This window comes from Contarinia nasturtii, unplaced genomic scaffold (assembly GCF_009176525.2).
Source record: "Contarinia nasturtii isolate CC-2019 unplaced genomic scaffold, AAFC_CNas_1.1 Cnas_scaffold_4084, whole genome shotgun sequence".
NCBI lineage: Eukaryota > Metazoa > Arthropoda > Insecta > Diptera > Cecidomyiidae > Contarinia > Contarinia nasturtii.
In genome coordinates this window covers 36,052-54,780 of record NW_022201380.1, presented here as the reverse complement: position 1 = coordinate 54,780, position 18,729 = coordinate 36,052, and the positions used below count along the sequence as shown (strand labels likewise).

The 18,729-nt window shown below is 34.3% G+C and overlaps 5 protein-coding genes across 7 annotated transcripts; all 5 read left to right on the top strand.

Annotated features, from left to right (window-relative positions):
* Positions 1-143: 143 nt before the first annotated feature.
* LOC116350424 (phospholipid scramblase 1-like) lies at positions 144-1,766 on the top strand. 2 transcript variants are annotated; one of them, XM_031782219.1, is made up of 6 exons: positions 144-260; positions 373-538; positions 690-820; positions 894-1,178; positions 1,267-1,416; positions 1,484-1,766. In XM_031782219.1, the coding sequence occupies exons 2-6, from the start codon at positions 373-375 to the stop codon at positions 1,520-1,522; spliced, it is 771 nt and encodes a 256-aa protein (XP_031638079.1). In that variant the 5' UTR covers positions 144-260; the 3' UTR covers positions 1,523-1,766. The 2 variants fall into 2 exon arrangements, with proteins under 2 accessions (XP_031638079.1, XP_031638077.1); XM_031782217.1 differs by having other exon boundaries at positions 1,267-1,766.
* Positions 1,767-5,776: 4,010 nt separating this feature from the next.
* LOC116350348 (phospholipid scramblase 2-like) lies at positions 5,777-7,228 on the top strand. Of its 2 annotated transcripts, XM_031782114.1 has the most exons (6): positions 5,788-5,831; positions 5,901-5,982; positions 6,232-6,353; positions 6,413-6,682; positions 6,748-6,900; positions 6,960-7,228. In XM_031782114.1, the coding sequence occupies exons 2-6, from the start codon at positions 5,913-5,915 to the stop codon at positions 7,020-7,022; spliced, it is 678 nt and encodes a 225-aa protein (XP_031637974.1). In that variant the 5' UTR covers positions 5,788-5,831; positions 5,901-5,912; the 3' UTR covers positions 7,023-7,228. The 2 variants fall into 2 exon arrangements, with proteins under 2 accessions (XP_031637975.1, XP_031637974.1); XM_031782115.1 differs by having other exon boundaries at positions 5,777-5,982.
* Positions 7,229-9,013: 1,785 nt separating this feature from the next.
* On the top strand, positions 9,014-11,120 carry LOC116350408. The gene is made up of 7 exons (XM_031782200.1): positions 9,014-9,056; positions 9,183-9,220; positions 9,441-9,570; positions 9,792-9,916; positions 9,979-10,257; positions 10,347-10,499; positions 10,559-11,120. The coding sequence occupies exons 3-7, from the start codon at positions 9,441-9,443 to the stop codon at positions 10,604-10,606; spliced, it is 735 nt and encodes a 244-aa protein (XP_031638060.1). The 5' UTR covers positions 9,014-9,056; positions 9,183-9,220; the 3' UTR covers positions 10,607-11,120.
* A 757-nt stretch (positions 11,121-11,877) lies between these two features.
* Positions 11,878-13,785, top strand: LOC116350409 (phospholipid scramblase 1-like). The gene is made up of 5 exons (XM_031782201.1): positions 11,878-12,041; positions 12,156-12,288; positions 12,437-12,564; positions 12,665-12,949; positions 13,336-13,785. Exons 2-5 carry the CDS (start codon positions 12,159-12,161, stop codon positions 13,495-13,497), a joined length of 705 nt encoding a protein of 234 aa, XP_031638061.1. The 5' UTR covers positions 11,878-12,041; positions 12,156-12,158; the 3' UTR covers positions 13,498-13,785.
* Positions 13,786-17,616: 3,831 nt separating this feature from the next.
* Positions 17,617-18,642, top strand: LOC116350364. The gene is made up of 2 exons (XM_031782140.1): positions 17,617-17,674; positions 17,750-18,642. The coding sequence occupies exons 1-2, from the start codon at positions 17,630-17,632 to the stop codon at positions 18,521-18,523; spliced, it is 819 nt and encodes a 272-aa protein (XP_031638000.1). The 5' UTR covers positions 17,617-17,629; the 3' UTR covers positions 18,524-18,642.
* Positions 18,643-18,729: the final 87 nt, after the last annotated feature.

The following is an 18,729-nucleotide window of genomic DNA, read 5'->3' as shown; positions in this document are numbered from 1 at the left end:
GCACAGTGCGACTCGTTTCCACTTTTTTTTTTGCATCAATTTTGGTTTCTCATGCGGCTTTATAGTACGAGTCTGTTTGGCGCCAATGTGTGTATCCCCAATTGTAGTACTATTTGATGAAACTGCTTGACTAGTCGCCTCTTGAACTATGCTGTGATAGTCGACTTTTTTAACTAAACAATAATAAAACGCACAAATTTCTAATTTTTAATCATCTTTTTATTCGTCATCGGAAAACACATTTTTTAAAAAGTGAAAATGTAAGTTAAGAAACATGTCGTTATGATTTTGTATTTACTATGAACAGTTTCGAGGACTGTATTCAATAGCGATATGAAAAGTTTTAAATAATTCTTCAACATTTCAAATCAGATGGAAGAAGGTTCAAATATGTCTCAAGGAAATTCAAGAACAACGCATTTGGAATCAGTGATTTCAGATCCCATCCCATCCGAAAGCAATCCCATACGTACATCCAATATTGATTATGGAAGTTTAAAAGCTCCTGTCACATCTCAACCACAAAGCGGATTTTCCAGTAAGTTTATACACATGCATGTACTGTACAAGACACCAACCAAAGCATAGACCAAAGCGAACAACGCACTTCGAGTGTCATAAATTCGCTACTTTATTCGCTTTACTGATTCTGTGACGTTTGAATTAAATTAGTTTTAATTCCCAAACAGGTGGAGATGATCTAAATGGCTCATCTGGTCTGGACTACTTGAAAACCGTCCATCGATTGTTTATCAAAAGAAACATTCAATGTTGTTCACAAAATCGTGTATTTTTCATAAAAAATGAGCTGAAGGAAAATGTGAGTATTTTCCAAATGTTTTCAAACAAAAATGTTCAAATTTGTTATTCTCTGTTACATTTGACACATTTAGGTGTATGTTGGTGTTGAAGACGATGATTGTGAATGCTGCATTGGTTTGATCTGTGGACCACATAGAATAAAACTGTTCGATGTTCGTGGAAATGAGGTGCTACAATTTAGACGTTTTTTGCAATGTAGCGGTTTTATCGTCGAAGTGTTATCACCTTTTGGTCAAATAATAGCTCGAGTAAGACCTGATTTCTCGCTTTTTACGACTAAATACATTGTGGCAAACAACAATGAGGACATTCTATTACGCATTGAACGAAGCGGTTTTTACAGTTCTAAATTTAAGGTGCGATTTTTTGCTCATTTTGTTTTTTTTTTTATTCAATTTTTTTTTCAATTTGGGTGAATACGATTTCTTCCGTTTAACATTCTAGGTCCTGACATTGAGCGGCACTCAAGTCGGTGAAATTACAAAGAGACGAGATAATAAAGGATTCATTGACACCTATTCTATAGAAGTCAGCTTTGATATCAAATTAAATGTTCATGTAAAGGCAGCTTTGATCGCAGCAAGTCTTTCAATTGTAAATTATTGTCTTCCTTTACATTTCGGATCAAGTGTATTCGATAAATAGTTTGTTTTTTTTCTAGGAAATGTTGCTTAGGAAATCATCGGGAGAGCCGCAGTAGCAGCATTTGAAAGAAAATCGATAGTGGTTTCAATATTAGCACAATAACCATTACAAAAAACTCCCTTTTTACAATCTTTGGAGCAGTTATATGCATCGTCTATAGACGTCTTACACTGCAATATAGTGCACTATAGTGCATCATAGTGTATACAACTTTTTTCGACTTTTTTCATGTTATCTATGTACCATCACGGCTACAAAATGTTCGGATACTTTGATTTAGCTTCAAATTGATATTATTATGTGCCAAATTTTTTGAAAATGTTTTAGACTTTCGCATTTTTTTAAAGTTAACCAGAAAATTAAGAATATTAGATATGAAAACTTTGAATGACAAATTGTCATTGACAATTATATTTATTTTTGTATTTTAAATACTGCGAATTTTGACTTACAATTACTAATATTTGTTAATAAAAATCTACTAATAAATGAACTTTTCGCACTAATTTGTATCGTAAACATATATTTCGTATCGCCACTGTGTGTTTCGTATCGTCAGTTCCGCATCGTTCCTACGCACTGATAGTACGCGTAGCTTATATATGCGTATTTCCAACGAGTAGTCGCATCTTGAACTATCCAGTAGACGTTTCGTTGAAATATTCCTTATTTCAATTAAATATTTTTATATTCAATTAAATAAATAATATAATAACCACCAGTTTCAGATTTTTAATCATTTTTTTTATTGTGAATGAAAGTGAAGTAATAAATTCAAATCAATTTAAAAAATTTACTCTGGAAATTCATTCAGTTTGGAAAAAATTCAAGCAATAACTAAAAATGTAAGTGGAACTGTGTATTAATACCAAAATTACAATGAATAATACTTGGTTTTTAACTACACATCGATACATTACAGTTTTTTATTCATAATCAACAATAAATTAGTAATAAATCAGCACAAATTATAATTAGCAGAATACATAAGGAATCGATGATGTAACATCAAGACAACGAAACTTCAAAGAGGCCTGTCACATTCCAACCAAAGCGCGGCGATTTTGCGAGTAAGTTTTTGCTATTTCATAGGCGCTATATAACTCATATGCTGTGTGTTATCTTTTGTTTTTGCATATCGTGCGTTATTTTCTTCGTCTCTCTCGTTTGTATACACTCACATTCAAAAGTACAGTAGAATTAGTAGGCTATATTATTCATGCTCTATGGTACACACAGCACACGAGTTAAAAGGCGTATATGAAATAGCAGCCACTATATCCATAGCTTTAGCTATTCACATGCTACCGGCCAATACGACAGTCGCAACGTTAATAATGCGTCAAGCAAGTCTCACAAGGGACATCTCATTGTTGTATATTTGCTTTATTGCGGATTTTGAGTTGGTCAACTCAAAAACATTGTAAAAACATAATTAATCAAATGTGTATAATCCACAAACAGATGACCTGAATGTCACGCCAGGCTTGGATTACTTAACGAATCTCGATCGATTGTTTGTTAAACGTGAATTCACCCATTTTTCAGCTCGAGAGTTTTTTATAAAAAATGGATCAAAGGAAGATGTGAGTATGTTTTAATTGATTAAAGTTTGTTGCATTTATTATGTAACATTTCATTATATATGTGGGCATTGACGATGATAATTGCTGATCTAATTTTTCCCCACATGCATCGAAAATTTCGGATCTTCGCGGAAACGAAGTGTTACAATTCACACGTTTTCCCGAATGTATGACTTGTTCTGTCGAAGTGAAAACAGCTTCTGGGCAAATAATAGCGCGCTTGAAATCTGAGTCAACATGGGGCTTAGGCACAATTACTGTGACAAACCACAATAACGAAACAGTATTACACCTTGATCAAGAAAGCCTTAACAGCCTTAAATTTAAGGTAAACAGAAGTATATCAAGGGTCAAGGCCTTCGATCGGGTCAACCACAAAAGAATGCTACAGAAACTGGTGAAATTTGGATTCGGCCGACGACTAGTCAAATGGTTCCATGGATATTTGACAGCCCGTACACAGTTTGTTGGAATCGGCGAAAGAAAGTCACGTACTTTCACTGTCTCATCAGGAGTACCTGCGGGAAGTATTTTGGGACCATGTCTATTCATTATTTTTATTAACGACATTGTCGAAACCGTGTCAAATGCACTTGTCTTACTTTTTGCAGATGACTTGAAATTGATTCGAAAAATACAATCGCCCAGTGATGCCATTACTTTCCAAAATTCCATTGATCAGTTGAATGATTGGTGCACTGAAAACAGCCTATATCTGAATCTGAAGAAATGCTTTGTAATGACGTATTCAAAAGGTGGAAACACAATCGACTACGTATATACGATCAACAACGGCCAACACACGTTTGAACGAATCAATTTACACAAGGATCTCGGCGTTATTTTCGACAAAAAACTAACGTTTGTCAATCACATCGATGCGATTACAGCTAGTGCACATGCGGCTATGGGATTCATAAAACGGACACTAAAAAATAAGTTCACGATCGAAACGGCGAAAATATTATATTGTGCACTTGTCAGATCAAAATTAGAATACGCGAGTATTGTATGGCAGCCATACCACCGTATACACTCAGATAGAATAGAATCAATTCAGAAAGACTTTGTGATATGGACATTAAGATTTGTTTACCAAAGAGACGAGAATTTTGTATTGCCACCGTATTATTTTAGATGTGATACTTTAAATATTCAACCGCTTTGGAGACGGCGTATAAATGCCTCTATATTTTACTTTTCCGCACACACCTAGTGTGTAAGGTAAAGTATTGGAATCGGTCGAAAAATTAACACCCATAAAAATGTGTTTTCTGGGTGTTTTTGGGGCCAGGGAACACGAATCCAGCGTTTTTTCGATGTCCGAATGTATGTGCGTACCCTGTACCCTGTACCCTGTACGCTGTACCCTGTACGCAAAAATTTGTTAACACGATAACTTTCAAACAAGAAAAGTAATTCAAAATCTGACTTCACAGGATGATTGGGGGTGCCGAGGAATAGAAACCATTAGATTTTGACCGACTTTGGTTGACAGGGTAAAGTGTCATGTCTGGTGTGATGCCCATGTCCATCCATGGGAAAAATTCAATTTTTCTTCCAAAAGTGATTTTTAATGTATTCTTAAACACTCAAAAATGTGTATTGGGGGGTTTTTGGGTACGAGAAAATCGAATATGACGTTAGTTTTGCGATACAATCAACTTTCAAAACACTTTTCATACAAAAAATTCAAAAAATTTGGATTTTTTTATGGAAGCCATGCCTGTATGATATCGTAATGAGCTGAAACTTTGCACAGGTTATTTTCTTCACTCTAAAATAACATTCCGAGGGTTTGAAGAGATTTCAATGCATAATAGAGATACCTCCCCAACAAAATTTTGAATTTTTTGCTCAAAAACGAAAATTTTGTATGGAAGGTACCACTCAATTGTATTGAAATTTCTTCAAACTTTCAGAATGTTAGCTTTTTGTGAAAAAAATAACATCTGCAAATTTTCACATGATTACGATATCATACAGGCATTGAAAAGTCCAACGAAAATTATTTGTATCGCAAAACTTATATCAGATTCAGTTTTCTCATGAATTCATATTTACGGCAAAAGATACGTAATAAATGCATGTTGTGGATCACAGTGCGGAAAAGTTCATCTTACGGATGTAAGACATTTTATTTACGTTGGTATTAAACCCATGACGAAAAAGCGAATAATAACTATACTTACATTCAGCCTTCAAAAACAATGTGTGCGAAGCTTAGAAGCCCAAATAAAATTTAGGGACAAAAGGAGATTTCGCCTAAAACTTGAAGAAATTTACCGTAACCAATACTGATGATTGTTTTTGCGGCGCCACGAGTAGTGGTGGTTTGAAACTTGATTGTTTTCATTTTTAAAGCGCAAAATTTAAACAACTACAGGTAAGACCGTATGCGATGTTATTAGAGCTAATTCGTATTGTAAACATATATGCCGCTATGTGTTTCGGTTTCGCATAGATCTAACGCACTAATAGTACGCGTAGCTTACGCTCTTAGACTTATATATGCGTTTTTCCAACTATAGTGAAAGCTATTCGGTGAGACTAAACGCGACAACAGTCGCATCTTGACTTGCATCTTGAACTACGTAGTAAAAGTTTGGTTTGAAATATTCCATAATTTTTCAAAAAATAAATAAATAATAACAACAAGTTTCAGATTTTTGATCATTTTTTATTGTGAATGAAAGTGGAGTAATAAACTCAAATCAATTCAAAGAATTTACGTCGGATTTTTTTTTTTTTGGAAAATATTCAACCAATACATAAAATGTAAGTTAAAAAAATATAACGTCAAGAGGTTTTTAAATACACAGAGATTTATATTCAATAATATATTAGCAATAAAACACCATGATTCATAATGAAGACGACACTACAATTGGGCCTGTAACATCTCAACCACAGCGATGCAACATTGCGAGTAAGTTTTTCTTTATATAATTACATATAGCTACAGTGTATACATTGTATAATACTACAAAAGCTACCAGCCATTGGCTGGCAGCCAATACGTCAGTTGCATCGTTAATAATGAGTCAAGCATGAGCCACAAAGAAGATCTCACTATTGTATATTTGCTTTACTGTTGTTGCGGCTTTTGATTCGGTCAATTCATTATCAAAAAACATTTTAAGACATAAATAATCAAATGTGCATAATCCACAAACAGATATCCCGAATGTCTCGCCCGGCTTGGAATACTTAACAAATCTCGATCGATTGTTTGTTAAAAATGAATTTCCCTGTTGTTTACCTCGAGAGTTTTTTATAAAAAACGGATCAAAGGAAGATGTGAGTATGTCTTAATTGATTCAAATTTCTTGTATTTATTACGAAACCATTCGTTTTAGATATACATTGGCATTGACGATGATGACTGTTGCAGACTTGGATGTTCACCACAAGGGATGAAAGTTTCGGATCTTCACGGAAACGAAGTGTTACGATTTACATATTTTCCCGGATGTATGGGTAGTACTTTCGAAGTGAAAACATCTTCTGGCCAAATAATAGCGTGCGTAAAATTTGAGTCAACATGGTGTTCCAGCACAACTACTGTGACAAACCACAATGATGAAACAGTTTTACGACTTGATAGAGAAAGCTTTTACAAATTTAAGGTGAACAGTATATATTTCACATTTGCTGGAGGAATATTTTCAGTGAATTCGATTTAATATTGTAGATCCTAACAATGGACGGCGATCATGTGGGTTCTATTAAAAAATTAAAATATTCCGGAAATTTTTGGAATGCTAGATACGCCATGGAAATCAACTTTGATGTCAACTTAGATGTTCATATGAAGGCGGCTTTGATCGCAGCAAGTCTTTTAATTGTAAATAAGTTTTCGCATACATTTTGAAGTAGGTGTATTAAACAAAAATATCCTTTCAGGACGCAAAACAAAGAGCAGCAATGGCAGGCGCAACAGCAGGAGGAATAGCAGCAGTCGTATAAAGTTTATTTGGGAAAAGGATGTTTTATGGAAAAAAATTAATTCCAATATTACAAAATATATTATTGTGTCAGTTTATAAAATATTTCCAATTATAGAGAGAGCCACTCGGTGTGATCAAACGCGACAACAGTCGCATCTTGATCTACGCAGTAAAAGTTTGGCTTGAAATATTCCATAATTTTTCAAAAAATAAATAAAGAATATAATAGCCACAATTTTCAGATTTTTAATCATTTTTTATTGTGAATAAAAGTGGAGTAATAAACTCAAATCAATTCAAAGAATTTACGTCGGAAATTTATCCATTTTGGAAAATATTCAACCAATGACAAAAAATTTTTTTGAAAAAAATGTAAGTTTTAAAAAATACAACGTTATTAGAGAAACAATTGGAACGTGTATTGTGACCAAAATTAGAATTAATAATACTAGATTTTTAAATACAATTACAGATTTATATTCACATTTTCTTTAAATTAGTAATAAAACAACAACATGATTCATAATATTAACGACACTACAATTGGGCTTGTAACATCTCAACCACAGCGATTCAACTTTGCGAGTATGTTTTTCTTTATATATTTACATATACGTGCAGTATATACAATATACATTGTATATTACTACACAACCTGCCGGCAGTCGCGTCGTTAATATTGCGTCGAGCAAGTGCCACAAACGACGTATCGCTATCGTACGTTTGCTCTACTGATGTTGCGGCACTGGAGTCAACTAAAATAAAATAACAAAGACATAATTGAACCGCCTAGAATAAATCAGCATTACTAGATAAATGTCTTCAAATGCGTTATAGAAAAAAGTACGTCAGCAATAGTGTCAAAAACTGTATGTGACGCGTTATATAAAAAAGTACGCCATCAAAAGCGTGACATCGTCCATATATTTTATAACGCTTTTGCTGACTGACTTTTTTCAGAGCACAGTAGCGGCATTTGAGAGTTTGTTTTGATATATATATATATGCGTATTTCCAATTATAGACCTTATAAACTTTATTTGAGAAGGGGACCTCTTATGGACAAATCTAATTCCAATATTGACATATTATTGTGCCAAAGTTTACGCTTTTTACGAAATAAAAAATATTGCACTGAAATGAAATAGTCTTGTACGATGTACATCGACAAATCTAATTTCCATTTCAGATTTTCAAAGCATTCAATGATCAACTGTCATAGTCACTAAGACTCTTAGTGAATGAAGATCCAGAAATGTAAATAATAACTGTCAAAAGCTGACTAAATATACGCACATATTCTTGAACCTTTACCATGTTATATGAACATTGACCGTTTAACAGATTGTAAACAATATTATTATTTTCCAGCTGAGCGTATCTCAAACATACGCGTCACTGTGTGCTTCGCATTCGCAATCATCTTACACGTCAACTATTCGTTATCCATATGTATCCGTGTCGCTAACACATGCGACTTTATACGCTCTTGTTTTGCACGAATAAATGTATTTTCAACCGTGGTTTGAACTTTCTGGTGAACATTAATGGATCGACTTAAATGGAAATATCGTGAACTACGTATTAGTGACATTTCGGTTGGAATAAACGCATTCCAGCTGGTTTGATTCTCTCTCCCGGCGTTTGATACACCGTTGGAAAGGTATTGGAATAAAAAATATATGATTTTTTTATAAATCGTTGGAAGGGTAATTTAGATTATTGAATGTATCGAGAAGAGAGTATGTCATTCAGCGCTTATGGCTGAGTAATGTCTGAATAAAAACATACATAGATATGCTCTTATACATTTATTTGCGTATTTCCAATTATAGTACGAGCTATTCGGTGAGACTTAACGCGACAAATAGTCGCATCTTGAACTGTCCAGTAAACGTTTTGTTGAAATATTCCTTATTTCAATTAAATATTTTTCAAAAAATAAACAATAATAAACAATTTTTGTGAATGAAACTGGAGTAATAAACTCAAATCAATTCAAAGAATTTACGTAGGAAATTTACCTTTTTTGGAAAATATTCAACCAAAAACTGTAAGTTGGAAAAATTAATAATTTGAAAATCTATATTTTTCAATGAAATTTTGCTCCATGGTGATTTATTTTTGAGTGTGTATAGAATTTTCTTTTATAATGTGATCTCTGGATCTTATTTTCAAGGTTTAAGCATAAAAATAAGCAGTATTGAAAGTACAGTGGTATGTTTTTCACAAAATTCCAATCAATCGTCCGAATTATTCTTTGCAACCAGTGGCTAACCACCCCACTTTTCTTTTTTTTCGCGAAAAACGCTTGATTTATTTATATTCAAAAGATTCTACAACCAAGTTTATGTTCCTCTTCGCTTTTGTTTTTCAAATTATTCCTATTTTTGCTACACACTACTGCATTTTCTTCAATATTAAATTTAAATTATAGATGGAGGTAAATTCAAAAGCAGTTCAAGGAAATTCCAGCAAAATAAATATGGTTTCGATGATTTCAAATCAAGGCCATCAAACTTCAATCGGTCCTGTCACATCGCAACCACAGCGAAACGATTTTCCGAGTAGGTTTTGTTTATATATTTACACATACGTACAATGTACATACACGCTACCGATCAATACGACGAATGCATTGTTAATAATGCGTCAAGCAATTGTTACAAACGACATGTCGTTATTGCTTATTTGCTTTATTGTGGCTTTGGAGCTAGCTTTGGAGTCGGTCACCTCAAAAGCACTTTAAAGACATAATTAATCAAATGTGTATAAAATCCGCAAACAGATGACCTGAATGATTCGCCCGGCTTGGAATACTTAAAAAATCGCGATCGATTGTTTGTTAAACGAAAAAGTAACTGTTGTTCATATGGCCGAGAGTTTTTCATAAAAACCAAATTAAAGGAAGATGTGAGTATGTTCTAAATTGATTCAAATTTATTGTTTTTATTATATGTAACATTTCGTTTAAGATATATGTGGGCATTGAAGCTGATAATTGGTGCACACTTGGATGTTCATCACTTGAAATGAAAATTTCGGATCTTCGCGGAAACGAAGTGTTACAATTTACACGTTTTCCCGAATGTATGACTAGCTATTTCGAAGTGAAAACACCTTCTGGACAAATGATTGCGCGAGTGAAAGAAAAGTTAACATGGTGTTCGAACGAAATTATTGTCACAAATCACAACGATGAAACAATATTACGCCTGGTTCAAAAAAGCTGTAACAGAAGAGCACCTTTTAAGGTGAACAGAAGTATATCGATTTATTTCACATTTGCTTGTTGTTGAATGCGCAGAGGAACATTTTCAGTGAATTCGATTTAATATTGTAGATCCTAACAATGGACGGAGATCAAGTTGGTTTTATTAATAGAGTAAAATATTCGGAAGATTTTTGCGATGCTACATACGCCATGGAAATCAACTTTGATACCAACTTAAATATTCATATGAAGGCGGCTTTGATTGCAGCAAGTCTTTTATTGGTAAATTTGTCTTCGCATACATTTCGAAGTTGGTGTATTAAACAAAAGAATATTTTTAGGAAATAAAACAAAGACGAAACAATGCTGCTGTTGTAGCAATCGTGTAAAGTTTATCTGAGAATAGACTTGAAACCCAATTTTAATTTCACATTTTCAAAGAAATGACCAATTGTCCTAGTGAATGATGATCCAGAAATGTGAATAATAGCTGTCAAAAGCTTACTTGATATGCACAATACTCTTGAACAACCCGTGTGGAAAAAAATTGACTGTCTGACTGGTTAGCTGAAATCGACTGAAATTGGATTTTGTTAACTGAAGTCGTCTACCCAGTCGACTTTAGTCGTCTTTGTATCTCATCTTAAACAGATAACTAATTTGGGACGTTTTTGTCTATAGTCAACTGCGATTGAAGTTGAATCAAGTTATATTTTTCTCTACTTGGATTGACTGAAAAACTTCAATCACAGTTGGCTTCAGCCAATTCGTCTTAGTTAACTGACTAGTCAGTCAGTAATTTTCCACAAGGGAATGAACACCAACAGATTGTAAACAACATTGTCATTTTCCAGCTGAACGTATCTCAAAACGTCACTGTGTGCTTCGCTTTCGCAGTCATCTTACACGTCAACTATTCGTTATCCATATGTATCCGTATTGCTAACACATGCGACTTTATACGTTCTTGTTTTGCACAAATAAATGTATTTTCAACTGTGGATTGAGCTTTCTGGTTGAAATAAGTGTATGAACTCGAATAAAAACCCTTCAATGTTCTCGAAAACAGAAAGTCTATTAATTGTTAATTAGTCTTCATGAATTATGATACCTTTACAAAAGATTCTATCTATTTATTTTATGTCCAATAGTTGTATGTGTTACGCAACCAGCACGGGTCGTTCTTTCAATCAATTGGGATGGGTTTCGATAGAGTATTAAAGTTCCAGTCTGACTTGTGGTTGGGGTCTGGTCGGGTCGGGCAAGAACGGAAGCCATTAATCCTTAGGTCGATTTTTCCACCCGCCTACAACCTCTGGTTTGTACACGTCTATTGTTAACGTTAATTACATGAAGTATGCTCAGAAGTTGTTTCAACATCACTTTTTGTCTAATGAATACTGTCGCGCTTGAGATACACTTAGAATGGTTCATGAATAAAGAATAACACAGCAAATGACGTTTTTGCACGAAACCAAAGTATCTGTATTGTAAATCGTCCTATGTACGCGTTTCGTTTCCGGAATATTTTACATAGTTATCCATGCAGCTGACCCACGTGCCTATATTCGCGTCACTTCCGCACCGATGTGCATGTGTAACGCGAACTTTCAGGTGAAAATAAACATACCGACTTCACTAGTCATATTTTGTACTTCACGACAACAGTTCGATGTTTTTCGACTTTTTCAACCAAATTTTTTTCTAGAACAAAAAAAAATAATAATCAAAAGGTAAATTTTAATCTTCTTTTTATTGTGAATAATTGAGTTTACGTGGAAAAAGCTCGAATAGTTTGGAACATTCAAAAAATAAGGTGAAAATGTAAGTATGACGTCATGTTTTCATTATCAGAGTGGACTGTAATACAATTTGTATGCACAAAAAGCGATAGTAAATAATTTAACCAATGTGCATTTGCTTTGCTATTTGAATCAGAATATGGAAAGAAATTCAAGTGCAATACCTTCAGGCATTTTAATCAATCGAAGAAATCCCACACATCCGTCCAATATTGATTATGAAACTTCAAGTCCTGTCACATTTCAACCACAGCAAAGCAGAATTTCTAGTAAGTTGTATAATATATATGATATAGTGTTATGGATAGCGTGCCGACGACACATGCATCGTATGCGGCAAGCGACTGTAGCAAATCACGACTCTGCTGCTGTCGCGGCCTTTAAAACGGTCAAATAAAAAAATTAATTCATTTACAGGTGGTAGGCATGTTCCGCCGGGCTTGGAGTATTTAACAAATGTCAATCGATTGATTCTTAAACGAAGCGCCCATTATTGTTCTTCGCGAAACGTTGAGTTTTCCATACAAAACGAATCAAAGGAAGATGTGAGTTTTTTCGTTCAAATGCCCACCTTTTTGACACACCAAGTGCGGGAAAGACATTTCTGTTTTTTCTTTAAAATAACTTTGCGATATTTAAATTCAGGTGTATTTGGGCGTTGAGGAAGATAAAAGTGATGGTTGCTTCACATTCGGATGTGGATTACTTGGAATGACCATTTCGGATCTTCGTGGAAACGAAGTGTTACATTTTTCACGTGCCTCGTCATGTGGTGGCCATTTAACGATGGAAGTGAAAATACCTTTTGGCGCAGTTATAGCTCATGTGGAACAACAGAGCATTATGTCAACGAACAAATTCATTGTGAAAAACCACAAGGGCGAAACAGTGCTACGCATTAAAACGAAAAGCTCTGGTAGAAAGTTTAAGGTAAACTGAAACGTATGGATGGGCGGTTGATATAAGCGTGTCACTACTAGGGGTTTTTAATTTTCTTTTTTTTTGGAGTTCGATAGATTTTCTGGTGTGGTAGGAATGCGGGTTAATCTTATTGGAAATATCGAACCAGAATGAAACCAAAAAAGTGAAAGTAAAAGTCACACTCTCCAGCAGTGACTCACTTATAAAGACACCAGAGACTTTTTCGCAGAGCAACATCTGTGAGGAGGTGCGTTACGCTTCACTTCTTACCAAGTAAGAAAAAGAAAGTGCTCCTTCTCACATATATTGCTTTGAGAAACAGTCTCTGATAGCCACCCTGACCTTATATATGATTTAAAATTGTTTTCATTGTTTCTTCCGACTTAAAATTATAGATTCTAACATTAGAAGGCAATCAAGTTGGTCTTATTGAAAGGCTTGCATACGACAAAATATTTTTCCCCAAATTCACCTTCATGGACGTCACTTTTGATATGAATTTAAGTGTTCAGATGAAGGCGGCTTTGATGGCAGCAAGCCATTTAATTGTGAATTAATTTTTGGTGATTTTTCAATTCAAGTTTGTTTTAAAAACATTTTTTACGGGACGTATTGTTTAAAATGGCAATAAAAACAGGAGCAGCAGCAGCAACAGCAACTGCTTTGTAAATTTTATCATCGAAGGGAGTCTCAGCCAGAAAACAAAAACAGGCGATTTCGACCAATCGGACATTTCCATTCCGATCTATCATAAAAAAAATATATATTTTTGCACTTTTTGAAGCATTTTGTAGATATTTTCTATACTTCTTAAAAAAATTGAAATATACGCACCAATAAAATAATGTATTTTTCGTTTTATTTAATCAAAATAATCATATTTAAAATGTTACATTTTAGTGAAAGAATTAAATATTTTCCTTGTGGATGCTTTCATCGGGTGTTATATAGGACTCGTGCTTACTGGCATTAAGGTAGCATACAGACATGGCTCTCATACAAAAATCCAAATTTTTTATGACTAAAGTTATGAAACGTGTTTCAAAAATAATTTTTATAGCAAAATTAACGTCAGACATATTATTTTATAGTGTTTTGTTAGAAAATAGAATACTTTCAAATGTCGTACAAATGGGTTCATCATGAAAGTGTGAAAAATCTTTTTTCGGGTACTTCTGCTATTAAATTAAAAAATATTTCGATGCCAAGGTTTGAACATATTTTTTGGTCTCGAACTTTACGCCGCTTGACAGGCTTGAAAAATCGAAAAAATATTATTTTGAACTTTCTTAATAAAAAACGCGACTACCACCGTGCGGAAAAGTTCGTCTTACACCCGTAAGAGTCTTTATTGAGATTTATGTAATGAGCCACGTTCGGGTTCAATCTAAAAAATAAAATTTAAATATAAATACAAAAATAAAAAAAAATCTCCACTGTTCTGAAAATCTGACATAGGTTTTTTGACTAAATTTAACCACGGTATTGCAGCTGTCACTGAATATCACCACAAAAGTGATGTATTTTCAAGTATATGTGATGTAATGAATCATTAAATTTACTATGAAGACGCACCACTTTTGTGGTTATGTTCAGTGACAGCTACAAATTATGATAAATTGAATGTGTCAGAATAAAAACTCAACTTCATATCTCATCTCCTGAGCACACTTATGGAAAATCCTTCAGGAGCGAGCAAGAGGTGAAATGCGAATTTGATTTTTTATTCTGACACATTCAATCGTGGATCAGAGATGTCAGATTTTCAGAGTGAGAGTTTATTCATAAAATTACAACTGACTGGACACTGCCTTTATCGGGCGATTGTTCTTGTTTGACATCATTGTCAGCTACTTCCGGCACTGCTTCGTGATCTGCCGTCAATGCCTTGATTACAAGGTGATACGAATAGCAAAAGCGCACATGAATGGACAACAGCCTCATTCTAACCAGTTTAAAAAAGATGACCCGTTGGAGTCTAGGGGGTAGACACCTATGAATCCAGTGTGAATTATTTGATTTCTATGAAATCTTTGATTCTTGCGATTTCGGTGATTTCTCGATTCCAAACTTCAATATTGGACATAAAATACACTTATATACAAAGCTAATTTCACTGTGGTAGTGTGCGCCTATAGTGGAAGTCGCACACATAGTGTGTGTGCGGTACAATATACACAACATTTGACAGAAATCAAAGAAATCATAAAAATTGAATTCTGCGATTTCTGTGATTTTTGTGATTTCTGTGAGTTTTGATTCCACGTGTCTACCCCCTAGGTTGGAGTGCTATACATCAATTTTAGGTGTGGTGCGTTGCAGAGGGTGCCACAATTTTTTAAGCTATACCAGCTTATATATTGATCATGCTAATATAATTTCGAGTACTGTTGTGAATCAATTCCATCGAAAATTGGAATTTGTTGTTTTCACCAAGAGAGATCGGGATTTCTGTCGATGATGATGTGCGTTTAGCAATGACAGAATTCTCATATCAACGCAAAATAAACCAAGTTAGCATCATTATAATTATATTGAATTGATTTTTCAACGGTTTTATATAAACCTTTGTTATATTAAAAGCAACACAATTCGCTGAATATACTCATTAGTTTTTGTTTTTTAGGCTATTTATAATAAAAACGCAGAGAGAATAAAAAAAAGCGAAAGAATACTACGGACAGCTGCCAACTGTCATGTCATCTGTCGAATTTGACAATTCACTTTGCACCGCCATTTTGGTAATTTGATACCAAAATGGCGGTGCAAAGTGCATTATATTCTACTCGTGTGTTTTGTCAATATCGGGATAGCTTGATTGAAATTGATAATTTTGTTTTTTCGTTTTAGCTTAATGGAAAAAAGGATATGGGTTCGAATGAGCAAAATATGTTGAAAAATTTCCATTTCTCTTTAACAATAGTTACGTCGAAAATGGTATTTATTTCAAAGAGTTATGCGACGTAAACAGCATATTGCACTTTTTTATGTTTTTATACAAAGAAAAACCAAGCTGTTTTTAGACTCGCATATCAAACAATACTATCATGCCAATTTTGCGGAATGATAGAATCCATGCGTAGTCTCCACGTCAAATTAATTCATGAAGGAGTGATAAACTGTCATAGTAATCGACACAGCAATGAAACGACAACAACAATAAGACATATTTTTACTGTCAAAATTTTGATGTCAAATGGTGTCGACATTGGTGACGGTATTTTGAAACAGATTGTGTAATCCATATTCATCGTATATGATCCTATGTAAAGTTCTATACTTGATCTAGTTCACATTGACGGTTCAAATCGTTTATGTCCACTAGCGAGGACATGGACTGTGTGTTTCTTCTGTTACATGTACGTTGTAATGGACAAGTAAAGTAACATGGCGTCGTTCAAATAAATTTAAAAATCCGTCCACTCGTGTCGACACCATCTAGCACGGTAGTAGGGATTTCAAGCTGTAAATGTCAGTGCGGCTCACACTCGGATTTCGCCATAAATGTGAATTGTGCGAAGCACGACCGATCTATATTCACTTCGTATGTTCGTATGAAACAGCAACGGCAATAGCATCAACGGCAGCACATACAAAGCGAAAGTGTATGCGTGAGCCGTACGAGCTCAGCACGATTCAACTCTCGGTCAAAAGCTGACCAGCAGCAAATAATAAGGTGGTCAACAGCACAATCTGTACAGGCTTTATCCATGTTTCCTTCGATTTGTGGCCCAACATTTTCAGGAATTACTAGAGCTAAATTTGAACATGTTTTTCTCCATTTCTTTGAATGGTGACCTTCAAATCTCTTCGCTTGAAAAATTAAACATCCAAATTCTTATTGCCCAACGAAATTGCTATCTAATGTCCAGCTAAAAGAGTTATCGATCAACACAGGCAATGTGAATTGAATCGCTTCGCATTGAGTCAGCCCATTTTGAAGACAATCTCACTGACGTTTGGAACCGTTTCATCGATGGATTGGATAAACGGATTACTAGGCATACGCAATTCACTGGAAGAGTTTCACATGTTCGGACACATCCAGAAGGAAGTCATTGATTTGGCACTAAAACAACACTCATCATAACATTACCAATGATTTTGATTTATTCATTGATTTGAAATTTAGACATTTTGTTAAAGAACAGTGTATGGTATTTTCTAAACTTCTTCTTCATCTTCTCCTTTTGTCACAATAGTCAAAAGTGACCGATTCAATTTAAGTAACAGTGTACGTTCGAAATTATCAGCCGATATTTTGTTTCGATGTGGCTTTAATAAAAAAATCAAAAAATACAATAAAAAGTGAACTTTTTTCTTGCTTAATTTCAAGCGGATGACACATGTATGAGTTCGGAGACTTTTTGATGCGAACGCCGCTGATAAGCGCCATCTGACATTTATTAGAATTAGATCGAAAAACTCAATTTATTTCTGAAGCATTGAAACGAAAAAGTGCAAAAACAACAACAATAATTTGGAAAGTATGCACAAAATGTTTTCAACCGAGACACAAATGGTTACATTGACATCATTTAATAAGTCTGTAATTATGAATTTTAACTTGAACAAAAACACATTTTGCTTGGTACACGTGTAAATTGTGAAAATATTAAGTAAACTAGGGTATATAAAGCGGATTGCGTCTATCAATTTCAATTCATCAAAGTTTACTCAACTGCAAAAATGAAACAGATACAAATAATATCATCTCTTCTAATCTTCGTTCAGGTATGAATTTATATGCAGTACAAAAACCTAATTATTGAAGTTCTTAAAACCAAGTCTTTATATTAATTTCCAAAGGTAATCAATTGCGATCCTGTTACATTTGCACAAGTGGTACAGAGTTTCAATACTAAAGCAAATGCAACTGGAGTCAAATTGAAATCGAGCCTTGATTTTCTCGTGAAAATTTCCGAAAAAGCTAGGTTTATTAAAGCTTTTAACATGCGTGACGTGCCTCTCTTTACGACCAGAGAAGAAAGAGAAGAAGTGTTGGCAGAGGTACTGAAGCGAACGACAGTTAATGGAATGAACGCCACGGATTTTCTACGAAAAGAAATCATTTCAATTGACTTTGATCAGACGCAAACGATTACGCAGTTAAAAGAAGATATTATAAAAGGGCTAAATTTTGCGGCGCCAAGCAAATATGATGTCGAATTTGGCGGCTCATTCGATCATTCATTCAATGAATGGCATGTAAAGCGGGCCAAAAAGTCAGAAGCGCAAAATGTAAAAGATAAATTGAATGTTATGATAAAACAAGACACAAAATTGAAGGAAAGATTTGACACGTTGGCAACGGAAATAACGGAATTGAGCTTCAAATTAAATCACGTGGGAATCAATGAATGTTCGTCCAAACTCAATAGCCTATTGACTGAAATTTTGCCGGCAGGAAAAATAGCAACTATCAAAACCGTGGTCAAGCAATTCACCGAAATTAAAAACAACCAAGCAATGAAAATGAGACACATGCAAGAAATGAAACACACTTTAAGTAGATATAACGTTCAGCGTACTATTTGGGCAAGATTTATAATCGGACTGGAGAAAACCCCGAGATTGGCTTGAAAACGGACGATAACAATAATGATTTTTCTTTTAGATTTTCGAATTCAAACTAAATTAATCAAATTAATTGGTTTTAAATCCATCAAATGTGCTAAAATAAAGAATTTCTTGGAAATGTATAATGTTTCTAGTTTCTTTTATTTAGAAAAAAAGCCTCCACATTACGGCTTTGAAGAGGGATTTCACGTGACAGAACTCGTTTAACT

What these genes read in the sequence shown, in the direction of transcription:
- LOC116350424 (XM_031782217.1), top strand. Translation starts at nt 373, where the DNA reads ATGGAAGAAGGTTCAAATATGTCTCAAGGAAATTCAAGAACAACGCAT. An exon ending in AAAATGAGCTGAAGGAAAAT is followed by an intron (nt 821 to 893) that starts GTGAGTATTTTC and finishes TGACACATTTAG; the next exon opens with GTGTATGTTGGTGTTGAAGA. An exon ending in TTTACAGTTCTAAATTTAAG is followed by an intron (nt 1,179 to 1,266) that starts GTGCGATTTTTT and finishes TTAACATTCTAG; the next exon opens with GTCCTGACATTGAGCGGCAC.
- LOC116350348 (XM_031782115.1), top strand. Translation starts at nt 5,913, where the DNA reads ATGATTCATAATGAAGACGACACTACAATTGGGCCTGTAACATCTCAA. An exon ending in AAAACGGATCAAAGGAAGAT is followed by an intron (nt 6,354 to 6,412) that starts GTGAGTATGTCT and finishes CATTCGTTTTAG; the next exon opens with ATATACATTGGCATTGACGA. An exon ending in TCGCAGCAAGTCTTTTAATT is followed by an intron (nt 6,901 to 6,959) that starts GTAAATAAGTTT and finishes ATATCCTTTCAG; the next exon opens with GACGCAAAACAAAGAGCAGC.
- LOC116350408 (XM_031782200.1), top strand. Translation starts at nt 9,441, where the DNA reads ATGGAGGTAAATTCAAAAGCAGTTCAAGGAAATTCCAGCAAAATAAAT. An exon ending in ACAGAAGAGCACCTTTTAAG is followed by an intron (nt 10,258 to 10,346) that starts GTGAACAGAAGT and finishes TTAATATTGTAG; the next exon opens with ATCCTAACAATGGACGGAGA. An exon ending in TTGCAGCAAGTCTTTTATTG is followed by an intron (nt 10,500 to 10,558) that starts GTAAATTTGTCT and finishes GAATATTTTTAG; the next exon opens with GAAATAAAACAAAGACGAAA.
- LOC116350409 (XM_031782201.1), top strand. Translation starts at nt 12,159, where the DNA reads ATGGAAAGAAATTCAAGTGCAATACCTTCAGGCATTTTAATCAATCGA. An exon ending in ACAGCAAAGCAGAATTTCTA is followed by an intron (nt 12,289 to 12,436) that starts GTAAGTTGTATA and finishes ATTCATTTACAG; the next exon opens with GTGGTAGGCATGTTCCGCCG. An exon ending in AAAACGAATCAAAGGAAGAT is followed by an intron (nt 12,565 to 12,664) that starts GTGAGTTTTTTC and finishes ATTTAAATTCAG; the next exon opens with GTGTATTTGGGCGTTGAGGA.
- LOC116350364 (XM_031782140.1), top strand. Translation starts at nt 17,630, where the DNA reads ATGAAACAGATACAAATAATATCATCTCTTCTAATCTTCGTTCAG. An exon ending in CTCTTCTAATCTTCGTTCAG is followed by an intron (nt 17,675 to 17,749) that starts GTATGAATTTAT and finishes TAATTTCCAAAG; the next exon opens with GTAATCAATTGCGATCCTGT.